The sequence below is a fragment of the Palaemon carinicauda genome, chromosome 11 (genome assembly GCF_036898095.1).
Source record: "Palaemon carinicauda isolate YSFRI2023 chromosome 11, ASM3689809v2, whole genome shotgun sequence".
Lineage (NCBI taxonomy): Eukaryota > Metazoa > Arthropoda > Malacostraca > Decapoda > Palaemonidae > Palaemon > Palaemon carinicauda.
The window spans coordinates 70,390,261-70,414,085 of record NC_090735.1 but is presented as its reverse complement, the minus strand read 5'-3'; the positions used below and the strand labels follow the sequence as shown (position 1 = coordinate 70,414,085).

The window sequence follows — 23,825 nt, the reverse complement described above, 5'->3', positions numbered from 1 at the left end:
GTGTGCTACGAGACTAGGGAGGCTATCAGTTTGGGAGTTCCTGCCTCCTCCCAAAGGTACTTCTCCAGACTCGTTGACGCCTCGCGTAGATCAGCCATGACTAAGGCTAAGGTTATGTGGTCCACATCGGAGATGGATCACTTGCTGAAGGGCATCTTCAGAACAATCGAGGTCTTCAGCTTGATGGACTGGACTCTCGGAGCCCTCGCAGATGTCACAGACGAAAAGAACGAGACGCAGATGCATCTTACTGCCTGTCTCGATAAAGCCGTGGGGGACGGAACGGTCGAACTCACAGCCCTTTTCACGGCAGGTGTTATTAAGAAGGGAGCCATGCTGTGTTCTTTCCTGTTGTCAGGATTGACTCTCGCTCAAAGAGCAGAGCTCTTGTATGCTCCTTTAAACAATCACCTCTTCCCTTCAGATGTAGTGAAGGACTTGTCGGCAGCTCTTGCGCAACAAGCAACGCAGGATCTAATTACCAGGACTGCAAAGAAAGTTCTTCCGGCAAACTTTTTAGCCAGGAAGGAGAAGGAAGCTCCTCCCACCCGCCAGCCCTTCCGTGGGAGGGCCGTTTCGAAAGGAAGTCAGAGAATGGATGCTGTAGGACAACCTCGTAAATACACAAAGCTGCAACCAAAAACCAGAAAGTGAGCTCTACAACCTCCAGACACAAGTGGGAGCCAGGTTATCCCACTACTGGCAAGAGTGGAGCCAAAGGGGAGCGAATGACTGGACAGTCGATGTCTTGAAGGAGGGTTATAAAATCCCCTTCCTAAGAAGGCCTCTTCTTTCGCCAGAGCTGTTAGAGTTGACATCTACATACTCTGGGTGCAAGGCAGCAGCTCTTCAAAAGCAGGTCAACCAGATACTGTCAAAAGCAGCGATAGAAGTAGTAGAGGACCCCTCGTCAGAGGGATTTTACAACAGACTTTTTTTCTGGTTCCCAAGAACTCAAGAACTTGGGGGGTTGGAGACCCGTTCTGGACGTAAGGCCACTGAACAAGTATGTAAGCAAAGTCAAGTTTGCTATGGAGACATCTTCGTCAGTACTAGCAGGCACCAGACATGGAGACTGGATGGTGTCGATAGATCTACAGGACGCGTACTTTCACGTCCCAATTCACCCGAACTACAGAAAATTTCTGAGATTCGTACACCATGCAACTACTTATCAGTTCAAAGCACTTTGTTTTGGACTGAGCACGGCTCCTTACGCTTTCACCCGAGTGGTGTCGAACGTGGCTCGCTGGTTACATCTGAAAGTGGTACGAATATCAATGTACCTGGGCAACTAGCTAATCAGAGCCAGGTCGCAAGAAAAGTGTCTGGAGGATCTACGAGTAACAATGTCCATGACACAACAGCTAGGTCTGGTTGTAAATCTGGCCAAATCACAACTGATGCCTTCACAAGGCATCATCTACCTGGGGATGAGGATTCAGTCGGTGGTTTTTAGGGCTTTTCCAGCCCCGAAACGCATTCTGGAATGCTTAACCTGTTAAGCGTCACCCACGTGATAAACCGTTCACCACGATCTACTCGGTACCGCCTTCAACTGCATATTCCGTTCATGACTTTAATTGCCTTTTTCAAGCCGTCAGTCTCGTGATATTACGTTTACTCGTATAATAAGTATAGGATCACCACTTGGCAACACTCTCAGCATATGGGGCCTGTAAATAGAAACTTATATGATGTCTGGCAACTATTTTTCTGAAGGTAGCTTGATGTTAGAAAACTGGTTTGCTATAAGTGCGCTTCGGGCGTTCATGCGGAAGTGGTTGTTTGTTGTTCCTTTTGTAATGAACGGTCTAAAGAGGAAGGTTATTTCTTTAGATGAAATAAATGATATTCTTGTTGAGGAATTTAATAATGATAACCTGTTTGATAATGAGAGCACTAGTTCTGAATCCTCCAGTGATGAGTATATTGAAGAAACAAAGTTTTCTTTCGATGCCGAAAGCAAAAATGACTACTCCTTACCGAATGACTGGACAATGAGATTTCACAAAACTATATAGGAAAGGAAACACTGAGAGAGAGAGAGAGAGAGAGAGAGAGAGAGAGAGAGAGAGAGAGAATAAAGTGGATAAATAATGTACAAATTTATGACGAACATATATGAAAACTATACAGGAAACAATATGGAAAGAGAGAGAGAGAGGGGGGGGGGAGAGACTTATCCCTTTGCTTTTGTTGCTTATCCAGGCGTAAGATTTACGATTGAAGATAAAAAGAACCTATTAGAATATTCAGTATTATGTAGCCATTTGAAATGAAATAATAGTAATATTAATTGTTTTTTACTCTACCATTTTATTAATATCCCTACTTTTAACTATAAATACGAATTATAAGCATAAAGAAATGATATTAACTTTGAAAATTATCATTAGTGAAATGACCGCTCAGGGAAAAAAAGCGTGACGGTACGTTAGCGGCAACCTGGTCCAGGGGGGACGCTTAACAGGTTAAGAAAGGTGGAGAGCTTCCTAGGCAGAAGGACCTGCTCAGTGAGGAAATGGATGAATCTGCTGGGGACCGTCTCCTCGATCGAGCAATTCGTATCCCTGGGAAGACTTCATCTACGTCCAGTGCAATTCCATCTGTCAAGATATTGGACAAGAGACCAAGGCCTAGAGACGTGGATTCCGATCCCTCTGGGAATCAGTAATCAGTTGAGTTGGTGGGACGACCCCAACAAACTCCTAGAAGGCCTCGAACTTCAACAGAAGAACCCCGACCTAGTGTTGTATACAGACGCATCGGACGTGGGGTGGGGTGCAACACTGGGGAAGGGCAAGATCTCGGGTCTGTGGGAAGATTATCAGAAGGAATGGCATAAAACGTCAAGGAACTAGTGGCACTTCCAGGATGAGGTCCAGAACAAGTTAGTTCAGGTTAACGCAGACAACACCACAGCGTTGGCCTACATCAGGAAACAGGGAGGCACTCGTTCGGATTCCCTTTACAAGGCAGCTAAAGATTTCCTACTGTGGGCAAAAGCGAGAAATATATCTCTGATAACCCACTTCATAGAAGGGGAGAAGAATGTCAGAGCGAATCTTCTCAGCAGAGGAAGACGGGTTCTCACGAAAGAGTGGACCCTACATCACGAGGTGTGCAGCAGGCTTTGGAATATGTGGGGAGCACCGTCAATAGACCTCTTCGCGACGCAGAGAACAAAGAGGTTACCAGTTTATTGCTCTCCAGTCCCAGACCAGGAAGCAGTGGCAGTGGACGCCATCCTCATGGAGTGGGAAGGACTAGACACGTACGCCTTCCCCCCATTCAAGATCCTAGACAGAGTCTTAAAGAAGTTCAGAGAGTCGAACAACGCCAGCATGACCCTGATAGCTCCGTTTTGGCCCATGAGTCCCTGGATCATAGAAGTGAGGGATTGGCTATTAGACACCCCCAGATCGTTACCTTGTCGGAACGATCTACTCAGACAGCCACACATAGAGAGATACCATCAAAATCTCCTCACTCTCAATCTAACTGCCTTTCGACTATCGAGAAACTGGCAAGAGCGAAGGGATTTTCAAGGGAAGCTGCAAGAGCAATCGCGAGAGCAAGGAGGACGTCCACAATCAAGGTGTACCAATCTAAGTGGGACGTGTTCAGAGACTGGTGCAGGATTAACAACATTTCCTCTTCCAGTACCCCTCTAACTCAACTGGCAGATTTTCTGTTGCATTTAAGAACACAAGAGAAACTAGCAGTATCAACTATCAAGGGATACCGCAGCATGCTAGCCTCCGTCTTCCGTCACAGACATATTAACGTGTCAGAAGACAAGGCTCTCTCGGACCTCATAAGATCTTATGAGACCGTTAAGAGGAAGGACAACCCAACCCCCACTTGGAATTTGGATGTAGTCCTGATGTTTTTAACCTCGAGCAGGTTTGAACCTCTCGGCAAGGCTTCATGGAAGGATCTTACTAAGAAGACCCTATTCCTGGTTGTGTTGGCAACAGCCAAGAGAATAGGGGAATTGCAAGCCTATAGCAAAAAGGTGGGCTTCAATGGAGAAAATGCAGTCTGCTCTCTACAACTAGGTTTTCTCGCCAAGAACGAAAATCCTTCGCAACCATGGCCCAGATCCTTTACCATTCCAGGGTTATATCATTTAGTAGGATGGGAAAAGGAGACAGGCCTTTGTCCAGTGAGAGCCCTAAAGTTTTATCTGCAGAGGACCAAAAACCTGAGAGGACAGGCAGATAACCTCTGGTACTTGGTAAAGAAGCCTTCGTTACCCTAGTCAAAGAATGGACTTGGCGTTCTTTATAAAGGATTTAATAAGGGAAGCTCCCCAGAACTGTGACGAGAAAAGCTTTCCAATCCTCAAAGTCAAACCACATGAAGTAAGAGCTGTGGCGACTTCGATGGCTTATAAACACAACAAGTCTATGAAATCAATTTTGGAAGCGACATTCTGGCGAAGCAAGTCAATCTTCGCAGATTGGTACCTTTAAGAGGTACTGACCCAATTTGAGGATTGTTGTTCCCTGGGTCCGTATGTTGCCTCCGGCGTCGTAGTTGGAGAGTGTACTACTGCCTCTAACCTATAACCTTTTATTATATACCCTTGCTTTTTTCTTGAACTTGATATCACAGGTTGTCTGTGAAGGTTGTTGCAACCTTCCACAGTCTGGGATGCAAGTCTAAGTTAGTTTTTTATGGAGTGTGTTTTTGGGTCAGGTGGTCAGATCATTGTCCATGGCTATGCCAGGATAGCAAGGGTGGTGGTCTAGTCATGTTAAGGTCAAGGACGGTGTGGCAGCCCCACAGAGACTTTTACAGCCCCCTGGGTGGATCGCTGGGTCTCAAGGAATGCAGGCAAATGAGGCAGGATAACTATGAAGCTAGCTTCCTTATCAGGTAGGAACCAGATTATTGGTACAGCTAATTTGTAGCGATTAATAATTATACGAATTCCCGACGGGGTTGTGGTTTTCTAACCCACCACCAATGGTGTCAATCAGCTATATATATATATATATATATATATATATATATATATATATATATATATATATATATATATATATATATATATATATATATATATATATATATATATATATATATATATTTATGTAACTACCAGGGAAGTCACATATTTAAAAATGGTATTTTCATTTTAAAAAATTTTTAAATATACTTACCTGGTAGTTATATATATAAAAGGTCCCTCCCTCCTCACCTCTGAAAACAGCGGCATGGAATTTCTGAGGACAAATGGGAATGGTTCCAGGTACCTGGATAGACGGAGCACAGGTATGATCACCTGGCCACCTGTCGGCGATTGCCGCGAATTTTGAATTTCTGCCGTGCGCGCGACGAATCAGTGGGATTAAGCTTTATATATGTAACTACGAGGTAAGTATATTTAGAAATTTATTTTAAAAGGAAAATACCATTTTTTGTAATTCTTACCATCCTATACATTCAGATCTTCCCGGACAGTTCCATCATGTTCGTAATACTAGGCATACAGTTAATTCTAATAGTCAGGCTTTCTCCATCGTTAGGCTGAACACTACATATTACTCTAGAAGTTTTATTCCAGATGTGACCAAGTTGTGGTTTGATCTTCCTAATCTGGTAGTTGAATCAGTAGAACTTAAAAAGTTCAAACTTGCAGCAAATGTTTTAATGTTGAATGGGCTGACATGTCTTTTTATAGTTTATATATGTAATATCTGCTTTGATGTTATTATTGTTTTTAAAATATTTTATTTTGATTGTTCAGTACTCCTTATATTATTTATTTATTTCCTTATTTCCTTTCCTTACAGTGCTATTTTTTCTTGTTGGAGCCCTTTGGCTTACATCTTGTTTTAGGGTTGTAGCTTAGCTAGTTGATGATACTAATAATAATAATAATAGCTCCTGGTATGTATGGTGTGAGGGCTGAGATGTTAAAGAAAAGCGGGGTGTGACTGTACTTGAATAGTTGATGAGATTTTTTAATATTTGTTTTATGTTGTCAGTGGTACTAGTGGACTAAATGTGTGTGTGTAATGTTCCTCTATACAAAGGTAAAGGAGATGGCCATGAGCATTGTTTTTCTTTGAGGTATTCATTTTTTTTATTATATTTGGAAAAGTGATGGTAGTGTTAATAGTATTAAGAATAAAATAGCATGTAATCTTAGAAGTGCAGGGTGGTTTTAAGAGAGGTAAGGGATGTATGGATCAGATTTTAACAGTTAGTTAGATATGTGAGAAATATTCAGCAAAAGGTGAGGAGGTTTATGTTGCATTTTTGGACATGGAAAAAGCTTATGATAGAGTCAATAGGGAAGTGATGTGGAATGTGATGAGATTATATGGAATTGGTGGAAGGTTTTTGTAAGCAGTGAAGAGTTTATTCATTGACAGAAAAGCATATTTTTTGGCGCAAATACAAATCCTTTGCTATTTATAGGGGTATGACTTTTCGGTGAAGCTGAAAGACTAGCCAAGACAATTTTAGTGAGGGATAGCTACCCCATCCTCTAATTAGCAGTCGAAAGGTGGGGTAGACTGAGTACCCGGCTCACTCACACTAGTCTGCTGAGTAACCTCTTTTGCTTCTGGCTCGATAGAGTGCAGACGTACCCTCGTTCTCTCCCGTATTTTGGACTTGCCTTGACCAGTAATTTTTTCTTTTTCTTTTTCTCATTGCAGGTATGTGTATGACTGCAGTCCCGGTATACAAACATGTCCTGGTCTCGAGGGTCGCACATGCGGTACCTTCATGTCGTCTGTTGAGACGGACCCTCACCTCCTGTGCCCGGCTTGGCGGGGCTATTGGTGTTTATGGTACGACACCTATGATCAGTGTCAGGAGTGGCCTGCCTCCCAGTGGGAGAATTTCAGGCATAGAAAGAATAAGTATAAACCCGATTTTTTTCCTTTGGGGGTCATCCTCGAAGTCGAAAAAATCGTGAGCTGCTTCTTTTACCCCCTCCATCTCTTTCCGAAGCTGACACTCTGCCGGGCCATTCCGGGGTACGGCCGAGTAGCAACGAAGGGCTTGTGACTCCAGGTCAACCCTGTGGGATAGGTAAAGGCATTGACTCCCCTAGCAAGTCTGCTTTTTCCCTTCCACAGGGAGCGCCTACTCTTTCCCGGATATTGCCTCTATTTGGCCATCGCTGGACGTCAATGGTCCCCTCTCAAGAGAAGTTCTGTTTGAACTCCTTCAGTTGGGAGTGAAGAGATGGCGGTCATATCCTTCCTCCACGGAGGTTGAACCTCCTCTTGTGGGCGCAGGGACTGCTGCCCATTGGTCAGGCTCTGAGTCTGTTTCCGAAGCTGAGGTTTTTGCTGATCCACCGGGGCTGGTGGCAGAGCATTCTCATTGGTAGGACTCACCTTCGGGGAACAAGTCTCTCGTTCGTAAGAGAAGACCACCACTGGGTATTGGTGATCCCTGTATGGTTACGGTTCTCATCCAGGGGTGGAGGGAGAGCCTTGTCTTAAGCAGTGTTCTTCTTCAGGAGAGAATCCTCTTGGGTAGATAGCTCTTGAGCTGGAACAGTTTCCCCTTCGGGCGAAGTCTGCTCTACGTTCTTCTCCGGAGGTTCATAGTGTGGAAGGGTTTGTAACCCCTCTCCATCCTGGATATTCTTTGACCCTCGTTGCACTGAACCTTCGGGTTCTCGCGACTTGGAACTTATGGGTTCCAGTTATGCTGAGTCTTCGGGCTCTCGTTATGATGGTTACTTTGACCCTTCGGGCTCTCGTGCCATCAGTCGTGCTTGACCTTTAAGTTCCCGGGGCTTTGAGGTCTCGGTTTCCCGTTATGTTGATCCTTCACAGTCTCTTAACCCTGGTTACGTTGAGCCCCTTGGCTCTCATGCCTCCCGTCACGTTGACCCCTTGGGATCTTGTGGCAGGGAATCTTCGGTTTCCTGTTGCGTTGACCCTTCAAAGTCTCGCAACCCTGGTTACACTGAGCCTCTGGGCTCTTGTGGCAGGGAAACCTCGGTTTCCCATTGCGCTGATCCTTCGGAGTCTCGTAACCCTGGTTATGCTGAGTCTTCGGTCTCGTGCCTTTTGTCACTCTGAACCTTCGGGCTCTCGTGGCAGGGATACCTCGATTTCCCGTTGTGCCGACCCTCCAGGGTCTTGCAACATCGGTTACGCTGAACCTGTGGGCTCTCGTGCCAGACACTATGCTGAACCTTTTAAGTTCTCGTAACTGGGAGTCCTCTCCTCGTCGCGCGAATCTTATGCGTTGGCTCAGTCGCACTGAACCTGTTGGTTCTCATGGCCCTTGTCATGCTGAGTTTTACTCTCATGACTGAGAGTCTTCAGACTCGTCGCACGGAGCCTTTGGGCTCACGCAACTGGCACTATGTTGAACCTTCAGGTTCTTGCAGCCCTCGTCCTATTGGTGTCCATCCTCTTACATGATTTGGTGATGAGGTACCTCAGGATCCTCGTCACGTGGATTCTTATGGGTCGTGCGACCTGGAGTTACGCTTCACGGTAGCTCCTCGCCCTGGGTTTCCTCCTCTTGCTCCAGCTCAGTCTCATGCTGCACCACGCAACAGACCAGCATTGTGCAAATGGTTTGGAGCATTAGTGTATGACATTCCAGCGTCTTGCATTTTTCCTTCCTCGCAGAACCTATCTCGCCTCACCCAGGTGGTTACTTCGTACTTGGAGAAAATTATATTGCCGTTTCTGGGTGAAGTTGATCACCCTTCCTGGGGTAAACCTTTTGCCAGGAGAGATATCCATCAATCTCTTCAGTCTCGGGACTTCCACTGCCTCAGGGACGGCAGTCGCCCACGCGACAATGCCTAGACCCTATCCCTAAGGGTAAGCCTGTGCTGATCTTGCCTGCTGGGAAGCCTCCTACTGGCAAGAGGGCTAAGAAATTCCCCAGGTTTCTATGCCCAGGGATCTGTGTCTTCCTAAGGACCTCCCTCCCAGCTCATCGGGAGCCTGCGATCCCCCATGGCTTCAAGCATTATTCAACATAATGCGGCAAGCCGTGACGAGGGTCACTTCCTGTTCCCAGTCCTTAGTAGGCACTCTTAGGATTCCTCTGTTGTCATCACTAAGGCGCTCTTAGGATTCCTCTTTTGTCATCTCTCGTTCCTGGGGCATCTCCTTCTGTAGATCCCAGGAGGAGTTCAGAGGGTTCCACTCCGACGGTTCCCCCTGGTAAGGAGAAACTCTTCTACCCTCGCAAGAGAACTAGGGAAGAGAGCGTGCAAGAACTAAAAGGTAGTCCCTTGTAGTTTAAGGTCCCACAAGCCAGACCTAAGGGGAAGAGGAAAAGGATCCATCCTACACCTCCCAAGGAAGACAGGGCGATCTGCTACAGACTCTTTCCATCCCCCCCAATCTAGATAGTGCCTAAGGAGGCACGACCTACAACTGAGCGTAACGTACCCCCTCCTGCTGCGGACTCCCATCCTTCTCGCAGACCAGCAGAGCCTGTAAAGCCCTTGCTGACTGAGGAACGCCTTCCCCAGAGCAGGGAGCCCTAGGATTTATTTACAATCCCTAAATCCTCGGCTAGACTTCCCCCTTCGCTGCCTTTTAAGCAGTTGGAAGCTTGCTCGTCCACAGCAGTCTCCCTGTCTCCGGTCTATCCCAATGACAACTTGGACCCACTCCGGGCTCCTATGGGTGAGGGCAAAGTGATCTCGAGGACGAAGCTTTGCCAGTGTCCGCTAGGCGTAAGTTAACAAAGGATGAGAGGAAGAAATCGGAGCATGCCTTCTGGCAGGTTCTATCCTGCATTCATTCTGTTAATGGGCTGCCAGATCCATTGGAAGTCCCTCTTCATGGAAAGGAAACTGTCCTGGACTAGTTTTATGGTACTCGGAAACCCCTGAAGGCTGGTACAGCTCTACCCTGGTTTAAGGGGTTGAGGAGTGCTAAGCAGAAGGCAGTGTCCCAGGCATTTGGGTCCACCTCCTCTCTCCGTTCCAACTCATCTTCCAAGCTCCTCCTCAGAGAAGGTATTATGAAATCTTGGAGGAGTCTCACCCTACCTTGCCTCTCGACCATTCCATAGAGGCACTCTTGAGGGCCATGCCCTTCGAGAAGCTCATGGGTATTTGTCTCATTCTCGGTCTCCGAGATCCTCAACTAGGAGAAGGCCGCTAAGTACACCATGCAGGCGACTTCGTGGCTTGACCTCTGGTTGGGTTCTTTAGGACAACTGATTCGATCTAAGGATCTGTCTTGGGAGTCCTGCAGGAAGTCTATGGAGATTTTCCTATTGTCTGGTACTTGGGCCCTCAAATTTCTCTCCCATCTGGTGGTGAACCTTTGGGCCAACACCATCCTGAAGAGGAGGGATGCCGTCACAGGAAGATTCCATAGGCAACTCCCTCAGGCCGAGGTGGCGAGATTCGGGAATGAACCTTTTGAAGGTAATTCCCTTTTCATGACAAAAACTAAGGTTGTTAGAGCAATTTAAAACAAATATATCGCAAAATGTGTTTGAAAATAAAAAATGCCAGGGCGTTAAAGGTTGGAAAGCTCCAAATAGCTTGGGGGTAAAAGGGTTAACACAGTGGTTGACTCCAAAGTGCACATCAGATCACTTATGGTTACATGAATAGATGGTATCCAAATTCTGCCTTTGGATCACATTGGTTACACGTTTGTATGACTCCAATGTGTATCAATGGATCACTTTTGGTCACACACATAGATGACTCTTAAGTGTGCCATTGGATCACTTGTAGTTACACGAGTGGATGAATCCAAAGTGCGTCATCTGATCACTTTGGTTATAGAATCGATGAATACAAAGTGTGCCATTGGATATCTTTGGTTACTCAAACGGATCACTTCATAGTGTATCATCTGATCACTTTGGTTACAGGAATGGATGATTCCAAATTCTCTTAACAGATCACTTTTGCTTACCTAACGGGGACTTCAAAGTTTGCCATGGGATCTCTTTTGGTTACATGCAAGGATGCCTCAAAAGTGGGCTATCAGATAATTTTTCGTTACATGAATGGATGACTCCAAATTGTGCCAACGGATAATTTTTGGTTACCTAAATGGATGAATCCAAAGTGCACCATCAGATCACTTTTGGCTTCATGAATGAATGATTCCAAATTGTCTTTGAATCAGTTTTTGTCACATGAATGGAATACTCCAAAGTGCACCATTGGATCACTTTTCGCTGCTTGAATGGATGAATTCAAAGTGTACCATCGGATCACTTTTGGCCACATGAGTGGATGATTTCAAAGTATGCCATCAGATCACTTTTTATTACATGAATGGATGACTCCAGAGTGCACCATTGGATAACTTTTGGTTACATGAATGGATGAATAAAAAATGCGCCATTGTATCACTTTTGGTTACTTGAATGGATAACTCTAAAGTATGCCATCAGATCACTTTTTATTACATGAATGGATGACTCCAAAGTGCATCATTGGGTAACTGTTGTTTACATGAATGGATGAATCCAAAGTGTGCCATTGGATAACTTTTGGTTACGTGAATGGATGAATCCAAAGTGTACCATCGGATCACTTTTGGCTACAAGACTATATGAATGGATGATTCCAAAGTATACCACCGGATCACTTTTTGTCACATGAATGGTTGACTCCAAAATGTGCATTGGATCATTTACCTACATGAACAGATAACTCCAAAGCGTGCATCGGGTCACTTTTGGTTACATGAATGAATTACTCCCAAAATGTACATCGGATCATTTGCCTACATGAACAGATAATACTAAAGTGTTCCTCAGATCGCTTAGTTACATGAATTTTGGTCTCTGTGCACATTGGATAACTTTGTTACATAAATGGGTGATTACAAAGTGCACATCGGATCACTTTTGGTTACATGAATGGATGGCTCCAGAATGTGCCGTGCTAGCACTTTTTGTTACGTGAATGGATGACTCCAATATGCTCAATCAAATAACTATAGGTTAGATAAATGGATGACTGCAGAGAATGCTATCGAATAGCCTTTGCTTACATGAATTGATGACTCCAAAGTTCACTTTTGATTACGTGAATGGATGACTCAGAAGTACGCCATCGGATCACTTTGTTACGTTGATGAATTACTCAAAAGTGCTCTATTGGATCACTTTTGGTGTTCATCTTTTGACTTTTGGTTACATGAATTATCAGATCAATTTCAATTACATGAATGGATGACTCCAGAGTGCATCATCTGATTACTATTTGTTTGCATGAGTAGATGACTCCAAATTGTGCCATCAGATCACTTTTGGTTACACGAGCGGATGACTAAAGTGCACCATTGGATCACTTGGTTTCATGAATGGGCAATTCCTAAGTGCACTATCACATTGGATTATTTTTGGTTACATGAATGGATGTCTCCAAAGTGACCATCTGATTACGTTTCATTACGTGAATGGATGACTCCAAATGACACTATCGGATCACTTTTGGCTACATGAATGGGTGACTCTAAAGTGTGCTGTTGGATCACCTTGGTTATATAAATGGATGACTAAATTGTGCCTTCAGACCACTTTTGGTTACATGAAAGTATGCCTCCAAAGTGTGCCAGCAGATTACTTTTGGTTACATGAATGGATGACTTCAAAATGCATCATCAGACCACATTTAGTTACATGTAGGGATGACTCCAAAGTGCATCCTCGAATCACTTTTGGTTACATGAATAAATGACTCCAAAGTGTGCATTTGGATCACTCTTAGTTACCCAAATGAATGACTAAATTGTGTCATTGGATTACTTTGGTTACATTAATAGATGACTCTAAAGTGTGTCATAGGATCACTCATGGTCAAATGAATGGGTGACTCCAAGTGCCATTTGATCACATTTGGTTACATGAATGGATGACATCAAAGTGAACTATCAGATTACTTTAGATTATATGAATTGATTATGTCAAAGTGTGCTGTTGGATCACTTTTGGTTGCATGAATTGATTATTCCCTAGTGTCATGGGATCACTTTTGGTTATATAAATTGATAACTCCAAAGTCTGTTATCGGATCACCTTGGGTTACACGAATGGGTGACTCTAAAGGGCTCCATTAGATCACCTTTGGTTACAGGAATGAGTTCCAAAGTGTATCATCAGATAACTTTGGTTATGTGAATAGATGACTCTAAGGTGTGCCATTGAATCACTTTTTGTTACATGAATGCATGATTCCAAAGTATGTTATTGGGTCACTTTTAGTTACATCTATTGAAGACTCCAAAGTTTGCCATTTATCACATGAGAGTTAAATGTCAAAGGGTTTTATAGTCAAGAATGAATGTAGATTTTTAAAAAGAAATTTAATTTTAAAGTGAGAAGCAGTTTTGAGTGTATAGTGTATTAACCATATTTTTTAATAATTTCTTTAAAATATTGCTGTTTTATCTCTGTATTGTCATCTACTTTTTCTTGCTGGTGTCAATCTCTAGTAAAGTTTAGATATTTACATCCATTAGATAGAATCAAATAATTTGATTTTTGCAAATAACCTTTTATTTACAGATGATGAGTAATCCTATGACCATGAAACACTTGGTCAGATGTGAGCGTTCCAACAATCCAGAACTAATTGCAAAGGCACTGACAGTGTTATCAAAAGGAAATATTCCAAGTGCAAGGTAAGATCCTACAAACTTCACTAAACTTGAACTCTACAAACAAGTAATACCTCTGTAATTAAGGGATACTTATATCCTATAAGAACATTTATGATGTAAGGTAAGTTTATTAATCTATAGTTGAAAGGACTTGCTTCATTTTCAACTTAAACAATAAATTTTTAATAAATAAACAAGAACAAACCAAACAATTTGAATTTATGTGAGCTATGTCTGAAAAACTCAAAGAAATTTTATGACTTAAGTTGCATCCTATAAAAATTCTCCTTTTGTGTATCAAAAGATTTTTATGTACGCATAATGCGCCATTATTCTCCGGCGCCTCTTCTTTTTCCCTTTTACCTCTCCTGTTCTGGCGTATATAGCATATTGCTTTTGTAATAGCATGATACTATCTAGTATAGAATTAATTTTATCTACTGTACCATGCCACTTTACATAGTTTTTGGATAGAAGACTGAGAGATACAAAGGGCTCTCTCTCTCTCTCTCTCTCTCTCTCTCTCTCTCTCTCTCTCTCTCTCTCTCTCTCTCTCTCTCTCTCTCTCTCTCTCTCTCTCTCTTTTTTTTTGCCTGACAAGTGACTCTGCTTTTTTTTTGCCTGACAAGTGACTCGGCTGATTTGGGTTGGTACTGCTGGGATGCCACAGCCCACCCTTCCCCCATCTTCCACCACAAATGAAGCTTCTTAATCTGACACTCCCACTGCCAAGGTAGCAGCAGGGTACATTCATTTCTATTCCTAACATGTCTTTTTTTGCCTCTTACATCTATTCAGGCTCCAAGGGTTTTCTTCACTCCATCCATCCACCCAAAACCTTGGCCTTCCTCTTGCAATGCTCCCATCAACTCTTGCATTCATCTCCTTTAACAGAGGGCCATTTTCCATCCTCTCTACCTTAGCAAACCACCTTAACACATTCATATCCACTCTAGCTGCTATTTCATTTGTCACACCCTTTCTCACTCTTTCTACTTCCTTTCTTAGCCCTATTCAACTGAGATACAATGACCATACTCATCAAACACTTCAGTTTGAACACATTTAGTATCTGTCTCTCACTTTCATTCCCCACAACTCCGATCCATCCATAAATCACAGTTGGTACAATCAGTTTCTTGTGCAACAAATTCTGCATTGACACCTCTATTCTTTACCACTCCCTTCAGTGCCCCCCAACACTTGGCATCCTTCATTCCTCTGCTGGGTATCACCCTTTTGTGTTGTCAGTGCGTGAGTACCCTAAGGGGAAGGGAAATTATTCATAGGTGCGTCAAGGGGGAAGGAGTCTCGGGGCATCATCCATTTCACGGCACCCGACTTTGGTCTGTTGCTGGCTAAAGCAGATAATCCAGAGATTGCGCCTACGATTGTCAAGATCCATGCACTCATTTGTGAGTTCAGTGACCAAAGGGCCACTACAGCACATATCAGGAAGGGTGATGTCCATTGATTGGCACTTTTGTGCCTCCTCAAGAGTCCAAACCCACCTTTATGTGTCTGTGGTTTGTCTTTACTTGCAGGGCTTTACTTACACCTAATTCCTAAATCTCTGGTCCAGGGAATTTCTTACACTAGCTAATCCAGCAAGTTTCTGGCTCGCGTGTTTTCTTGACAATGGAGGTTCTACATGCCAGAGGAAGTAGACATGTATCCTCTGCCCAATGATCCAGTAATAGCTGTACTGACAACAGGGACAGTTGGGGTACAACAGTTATTCTGTTATGTGCTGGACCGGAAGTTCTCCACCGTTAAAGCCAAAATCATTGAATATTGATTGATTGATTTGAGGTTTTCTGTCATCCCGACATCTCGGGTCATTGATGGGGATGAATATTGGATTACCATTATTTTGATATATGTTGTTTATAATATTACTCTGGTGATTTTGTATAATTTTTGGGGGGAATCTGATAAAAAAAAATTCTGTGAATAAAAATAAGACATTTTCTTTTCTGATTTTCCTCAATTAATATTGTATTGAACTAGATATTGATTGCCATGAGTAGTACTGATGGGAGTGTGGAAACATCATTTCGAGGAATTTATTTTACCTTTTTTTAAATTCCTCTGACCAAATTATTGCATTTTTATTTCCAAGAATGTCTTTGGATTTGAAATATTTTTGTAAATTATGGAAAATTGTTTTGAATATCAATGACTATAAAGACGAGATATCGACCCTCAAAGTTTTACAAAAATAAGATGAAGAAAACTAACTAAATACTTTGAAAATAACTAAACTTACATATATACCGAAGCTTTTCCTGCTAATTACTACAAGCATGGCCCAAGTCTCTCCCCTCTCATCCCATGGGAGTACTTCTCACTCAAGGTGAGGGTATCAGGAGGTGCCACCTCCCGCTTTGTTGTTTAGTTCTGTCTTACAGGGCTATATTTTCCCTATATTTAATTAAGAGTCTTCTTTTGCTTTTAGGCATGATAAGGATACCTCTACAGTTCACTAGCACTATAAATAGTAAGAAAAAAGTGACCGCACCAAAAGCAAAAGGCTCGGTAATTCTTTTCACTAGTGGTTTCTGGTGTTCGCTGACAATGAAAGAAAGTGTTGAGCTGCCAAACATACAAATTATTTTCTGATATTTCTCCCTACTCTTTAAGAATAGCGCACTTATTATAGTTTACCGTGAGTCTGTGAACATAATGTCGCATTACTATGACCCGTGTAATGCGATATACCTCTAGTAAAAAAAAAAAAAAAACTATAACTTTATATCCATGAAAATTAATGGCAAACGCTCCTCTAACGCCTCACAATCGAGTAACTGTTCTTTACTGATATTTCTTGTATTGAAGTGTCTCTGCTTAAGGAGGATAGATATAATGCATGCAGGCCACTTTCTCATATGAGTCATACATTTAGACATATCCTTATGAATATGGGTTTTTCCATGACCATCTACAAGTCACCTGGTAGGGAGGGACGTAGTCTAGCACATGCAACATCCTTGCATTCAAGTTGTTAGGGGATTGACAAGTCATAAATTTACTCCTGTTTAGGACCATAAAGTTTCCTGAGATTTCCCTGGATAGTAAACCAAACGGATTGACTATCGAGACATTCTCTCTCCTAAGGGTAAATCTTTTAATTTGTATTTTTCCTAATACAAATGTGAGTCCTTTAAGGTACACTAATTGACTCAACCACCCCATAAGTTCTAGGTCTAAATTCAGAGTGAAATTTTTGCTTACTGTCAAGTGGGTGAGGCCCACCCTCCAGCAACTACAGCCACCTATTAAGAAATTAAGGTTTGTCAAGGAAAAATATAAATTAATTTGTTGGCTGCTCTCTATCTTATCTGTTAAGGTTGCTTATATTATAGTTTTCTTTAATAAATTTTATTATTTCCGTAAGTGATTCTTGCCCCCCGTATTTTTTATATTTCCATTTTTATAATTTTCTGTCTTATGATTGAAATGTCTGGATGATGTTTTATGTAGGTTAGTTTAATTTATTTATATTTATTTTCAGCATGCAAGCATTAGTGAATGCAGTGGAAGAGAGTAACAAATCAAATATTCCCAATAGTTTGGAACAGACATTATATGCTAGGGGAGAGAGGAAGGTCATTCCATTCTCACCTGATTTGGAAGTCCGAATTGAAAGAATGATTGAGCGCTTAACTGGTACTGTAGAAAAGCTGGAGGTGAGTGATTAATTATTAAGTGGCATTATGAAAGCATCATTTTGCCATATCAGTAAATACTCTTTAGAAGGTGATATATGGAGTTTGCCTTGCATGACTCACTATAGATAGTTCAAAAGGGCCTCAGCCCCAAAGAAGCATTACATTAGGTCCAAAAGTGTGGTCTTTTCCTTTCTCTAATTTTCAAAATAGTTCATAGATTCTAGAAATGTGGGTCTTATTGAGCTACTATTTTATGACGACAGTATCAGTACCGTATAGAAAGAATAATCTTTGGCAGTATTTGTGTTTATACAAGACAGTTTCATCTCCCATCAAGTAAATGCATATAACATTTGTTGAATTATCAAGTTCTTGAGAGTTTATTAAGTTGCTGCTGAATGTTGAAAAAGTATCTTGGGATTAATCATTCAATAATAATTTTTTTTAAAGGAATTATGAATTGTTCTGTAAATTCATGTGAGTGCTTAATATCCTTGAAATGAAGATCACATTGACTTTTATACTTAGTCATAAATTAGATGTGGAAGTTCTTTAAAAAAAAGATATGTATGAAAGTCCTGAAATTCAATTATATTGGATGGCTGTAGTTTGGAATGCATGAAGAATAGACATAGGATAGATGAGTACAGTGAACTTTTCTCACATGAGATAAAGTAAATGAAAATACATCAAGTGTAATATTTCTAAATTATTATACACTGTGTATGAATTTTTAAGTTCAAACTACTGTATACTTAATCAGCAGGAGTTTGCTAGTCAAAATACAGCATGATTTTACAGTCAAAATACACCGTAGACATATTATATAGGAGATGCTTAAAGTAATTTTGTGTATTTGTATAATGAGAATTTACTGTTTGTCCTTGAAGTTCATGTAAATATCCCAAACCTCATTCTTATAAAAAAATCATCTTGCCTAAAGTAAATCAGTACTATTTTCATAACTTCCATTTCATTTATTTTCTGCATTTTATCCCAGTTAAAGGACATTGGTTTAACAGCTGTGATGGAAATGTACGAGTACAAACTTGCTACCATGGTACATGCTGAAGAAACCCTTCAAAATGCTTTGGCAGCAGCAGATTCACGTTACCGACAAACTCACCTAGCTCATTTGCAGGCACAAGCTCAAGTAGGTATCCAGTTTTGTAGCTGATAATTGTCCATTTATTTTTGTGTTAGTAAAATGTGCAAACTTATAACATAACTAAAACATGTCTGTTTGAAGGTATTGAAGATTCTTTTTCCTTTAGGTCAGCCTGTTTAAAGGTACCAATTACAGGGCAAGAGGCATATTTATTTGGGTAACACAGATTTTTTGCATTATCCTTTGGCTCTTGATCAGTGTTTCTTCTGTGACAAAACCTACAATAAAAATAATTTTTCTTCAGGAATTTATTTATGAATTATAGATTGGTTTATACAAATTTGTGAAAAGCAACGTAGTATAATGTACCAAAATTATGAGGGCATAAGAAAAATTAGAGCCTGCAAAATATAATCTAGAAATATAAGCAGCTTATTAACTTTGCAATTTAATGGAGTTTCCCATTCTTCAGTTTTCTACATCCAAGTGTTCATCATGACATGTCTACCCTTCCAGAATGTGATAAGTTTATTGCATTTCAAGTTAATAACTACTTGATCGTTGGCATTTCTGCACAGGGAAATCACTGGGTTTTAAATAACCATTGTAGGGTTATGATATCTTGCAGTTCCTCTCAGGATTTATGTTCCAAGTTAGTGTTTAGAGCATACACTGCATAGCGGTAAAGCTTGTACGTTGTAGACAAAATGGCCGAGAAGATTAATTTTTGTTTAGGGGGAATTACGGAGAAAGATTAATTATTTTTTGTGGAGTTGATAATGATATGACTCACCAATACTTGCTTACCAGCCAACCTGGTGATGAATTGTTTGGGTTTTAATCTATTTAACTTATCTTGAGGGTGGGAAATCCGACTTGCCTACCCATTTACTCGTTTAGTACTATCTTAACTTCCATAGTCAGATTTAGTGCTTATAATTACATACTGTTCTTTCAGTAAAGGTTCTAAATGTTCACTGCATATATATGTATATAATTCCTTTTCATGTAGATTTTATTGTGAAATTTATTAACAATAATATGTTTTGGATTAAGCTTTATGCCCACAGAGCAACAAAATGTTTATGGCCTCAGAAAAACACATCCGCTAAACTGTATGCAACACCCTTTATTAGAAAGTATTATCTATTTTGAATTCTTAACCAGTTTCCTTTTACTTTATTGAATGAAGATCACTAAAGAAGTATTTGGTCTCTTCTCTGTATGCATTTTTCATGCAACAAGAATTCAGTGTATGATTGCTTTTCAGAATTATTGTTTATTCCTATGCAGATAGATCCTTCCAAGTCATTTATATGAGTTACTTCTAGTTTCGTTTTCTGCTATCAGACAGTCAAAAGAAATTGGCAAGATTACGTCATGCTTCGTTACTTGGCAACTGCTGCACTTGACGTACAACGCTTGTTCAAAGTGCTTAGTCATAACACTTCTGGTCAGGAAGGAGATCGAACATTCCTTCCTTCTCCTTTGCGATCAAACATCCACATCCCCCCTCAGTACCCTTATGTTGCTTAGCGGTGTATCTTTGACATTCATTGTCACTTGCGTGCTATAATTATTTGTGAGTTTACGAGTGTGTGCCTTACAACGATTGTCGAATTTGATGCGTTCCTGCCCTGGCCAAGATGGTCACCCCTGTGGTATATTTATGAGCCGGGTAGAAGTAGATCCACACCTGGTTTGTCCTTCATGTAAGGGTAAAAGATGTTCTGTGGAATCACCTTGTGAGCACAGAATGGAGTGGTTGTCCTCCCAGTGGGAGAGATTCCATTCTTGCTGCAAGACACAATCCAAGAAGCATAAGATTGGGACCGCGGTGAACGTTATCCTCCTTCCAGGTCCTTCGTGTCAGGAGACCTCTGAGGCTTTGGTCACGGATGACAGCCTTAATTTTGTTAACATTCTATTATCCAGTGCTAATAATGTTCAATATAAGGTTGAACCAGTTTTTATTGAGGATCCTCCTGGCTGCTGTGCTCTCTGACCCAGATCCTTTAGGTGCACATGTCCCTGATTATTTTATAATGTCTAGATCTCCCTCCATACCATGAGTCCAGTGAGTGGAGATTTATACATGCCAGATTATGCAGATAAGATGTATCCCCCTTTAGATAAAGATGTCTCCTATCAAAGCAGTGAAATTACCTCTGCTTTCCTGTCCAAACCATAGAGTAGAGCGTGTCATCCCCACCCCCATACTGAGGCAGCCTTACTGAAAGACCCTTACAGTAAGCCCCCACTATTCGTTAGGGTTAAGTGACACAGACAGGTGCGGAAACCAAGAATTTGGGAATACTTTCTGCCCTAGGGGGGATAACTCCTAACTTAACATCTCACTGCCCATTTCCTACGCTCAGGTAATTAACATACCAAGTACTGCCTAATATTGTTTTTATGTGGTTTCTATCACAGTATAGTTGTTCTTATCTATTAATACTTTATAACACTAGCTGATGCTGTAGTGTATATTACTGTAGTATACTCTTATCACTACAGGAAAGCTTAACTGTTTTGTGTTTGCTGTTTTCGTTTGGGCGACTTGACTCACCACACACACAGCCTACATTCACAATGAATAACATAACTGTAATCTATACTGCACAATATGTATACAATTTAAGATTAACCAAGTGTACATAATTTATACAAAGTCCCCTAACCATTTTCGTATGAAGTTTTATGCAGCCATCTTTTAGTGTGACGCAATTCCTGATGCGTCTGAGTTGTCTGCTGTAGGGAATCCGTCCGACATCTGCAGTAACCCAGTAATATTTATCCCATCTTCTACTGTATTAGTATATAGTTTCATGTTTTAATTAAAATAAAAATATTTACCATTAATTATATCTTAAATTATTTATAGTACTTTGGGCCTGTTGTCAATAGGCAAGCCTAGTTGGTTGGAACCTAGAATATTCCCTATTTGTAATTTAATTTTTTTACTTGCATAGTAGTTTGGAAGGATTGACTTAATATAAAATATGCTGAGGATAATCATATACTGTATAGTACTGTAGATGTGTGTGTAAGTAAATTAGAAATAAGAATTAATGTTATCTTTACAGTACCTGTATTACAATACTTCCATCACCAATAGCACTTGTTTTGGACACCTAGGATTATTTACATTTCTGCCAAGATATGGCGGTAGATGGTTGTTGACGAAAATGTAAACATTGTTCATTATCATCATCATCTCGTCCTACGCCTATTGACGCAAAGAGCCTTTGTTAAATTTTTCCGGTTGTCTCTTCATCATCTCCTATTTTGCGCCTCATAGTTCTCAGCCATGTAGGCCTAGGTCTTCCAATTCTTCTAGTGCCTTGTGGAGCCCAGCTGAACGTTTGGTGAACTAATCTCTCTTGGGGAGTGCGAAGAGCGTGCCCAAACCATCTCCATCTACCCCTCATCATGATCTTGTCCACATTTAGCACTCAAGTAATCTCTTTTATAGTCTCATTTCTAATACTGTCCTGCCATTTAACTCCCAATATTCTTCTGAGGGCTTTGTTCTTAAATCTACTAAATCTATTGGAGACTGTTACATTGTCCTACAATGACTCATGTCCATAGAGTAACACTGATCTCACTAAACTAAAATAATACAGTATATAGTCTAATTTTTTATATGTTATTTCAGGCGATTTGATTCCCCAATTTTACTTAACCTAGCCATTGTCTGATTTGATTTTTTCAATCCTTCAATAAATTTTTGTAGAGACCATGTATTGGAGATCAAAGTTCCTAAATATTTGAATGATTCTACTTCATTAATCCTTTCTCCTTCCAATGATATTTCATCTTCCATTGCATACTCCGTTCTCATCATTTCTCTCTTCTATTTATCTTCAGCCCAACCTCATGTGATATTTCATGCATTTTGGTAAGCAAGCATTGCAAATACTGTGATGTTCTGCTAACTAGGACACCATTATCAGCATACTTTAGGTATACAGTACTAAATTCCTATCACAAATCCAGTCTAATCCTTCTCCACCACCTCTGACTGTTCTACGTATTACAAAATTCATGAGGAGGATAAACAACATAGGTGACAACACATTCCCTTGGAGTACACCACTGTTCTATGGAAATTCATTTGGTAAGACTCCATTAACATCAACTTGGCACTTGCTATGCTCATGAACAGACTTAATCAAGTTCACATATTTAAGAGGAATTCCATAATAACGCAGGACTCGCCACAAAATTGGCCGGTGAACACTATCAAAGGTTATTTCATAGTCCACAAATGCCATCAAAAGTGGATTTCTATATTTTATGCATTGCTGTACATGTCTCAAAATGAAAATTTTAGTCAGTGCAACTTCTAAAACTCACAAATGGTTTTATTTTTATACCTTTTTAAACAAATACAGCTTATAACTAAAACAAATATAACAGTAATAACAATAAAGATTGTAATGTGTGTGGTAAAAGATTTGTAATAAAAGTGAAGTAACATTAAGCTGGCCTTGAAATTGCTGTTCATACATACCATGGAGTTTATGATAAAATGCTTTTTCTAAAGGAAATTTTAGGATTTGCCATTAACATAAGAATATAAGAAATTTCAAATAAAACTTGAAATTATTTTGCCAAATGGAAAATGTTATAGCAAATTATAATTTTTCTTTTCAGAAATATGCAGTATCCTTGAGTAGTGTGCCTTAATCAGCTGATTTGGAAAGCATAAATTTTAACAATTGAAAAGATTATCATTCACTATGTTTTTATTTACAAATATGATATTAAAATGTGAATATTACATGCATTATCATTGGATACAGTTAAATGAAACACCAGTGTAATCTACTGTAAATCTGGATTATTTCAAACATAGCTGTATTTTTTTACCACAGTAAATGGATATACATTGTACAGTGAGAGCTGGGACGAACTGGGTGGAGGGAGAGAGAAGTGGCACAAAGCAAACCCCTAGCAAAGGAGCACGGACTATCTGAAAACATCGCACAGCAAAATTTTTTTATTGCGAATATTTGCTTTTTTATTTAATGGGTATTGCGGTTCTCTATGTCGCTTATAAGTGAAATCTCAAAGTATTAACTCGTGTACAGCACGAGCTGACTGTATATTACCTGTCTCCAGCTTGAAATGAGCAAGGCCTGACTCGTATGTCTAGGGGTCCTCGGCAGAGATCTCCTCAGAAGAGTTTCTGGGACGAGTTAGTAGACTTGTCATCTCTTTATTATGAGGGTAGTTGGACTGCATCGGCTGTGGGCCCCCCCCCCCCCCTTCCCCCAGATTTTGCCATGCCTACTTGCTCTAAACAGGTCTCTTCTTCTAAGGCTAATGATGCTGTGAAGTCCAGTATAAAAAATCCTGCTTTACTCAGAAATTTTAGCTATCAGTAATACAGCTAGACCGAACGTTCAGAATAACAATGTGCCACTATATATAAAC

The 23,825-nt window shown here is 40.7% G+C and overlaps 1 protein-coding gene across 2 annotated transcripts in view; it reads left to right on the top strand.

Annotated features, from left to right (window-relative positions):
* LOC137650062 (protein CIP2A-like) overlaps positions 1-23,825 on the top strand; it is a 309,476-nt gene that overhangs the window by 269,521 nt on the left and 16,130 nt on the right. For both annotated transcript variants that reach the window (XM_068383107.1, XM_068383108.1), the window contains exons 12-14: positions 13,507-13,622; positions 17,116-17,290; positions 18,273-18,425. In XM_068383107.1, the coding sequence (XP_068239208.1) occupies positions 13,507-13,622; positions 17,116-17,290; positions 18,273-18,425 (444 nt within the window). The remainder of the gene's footprint in view (positions 1-13,506; positions 13,623-17,115; positions 17,291-18,272; positions 18,426-23,825) is intronic.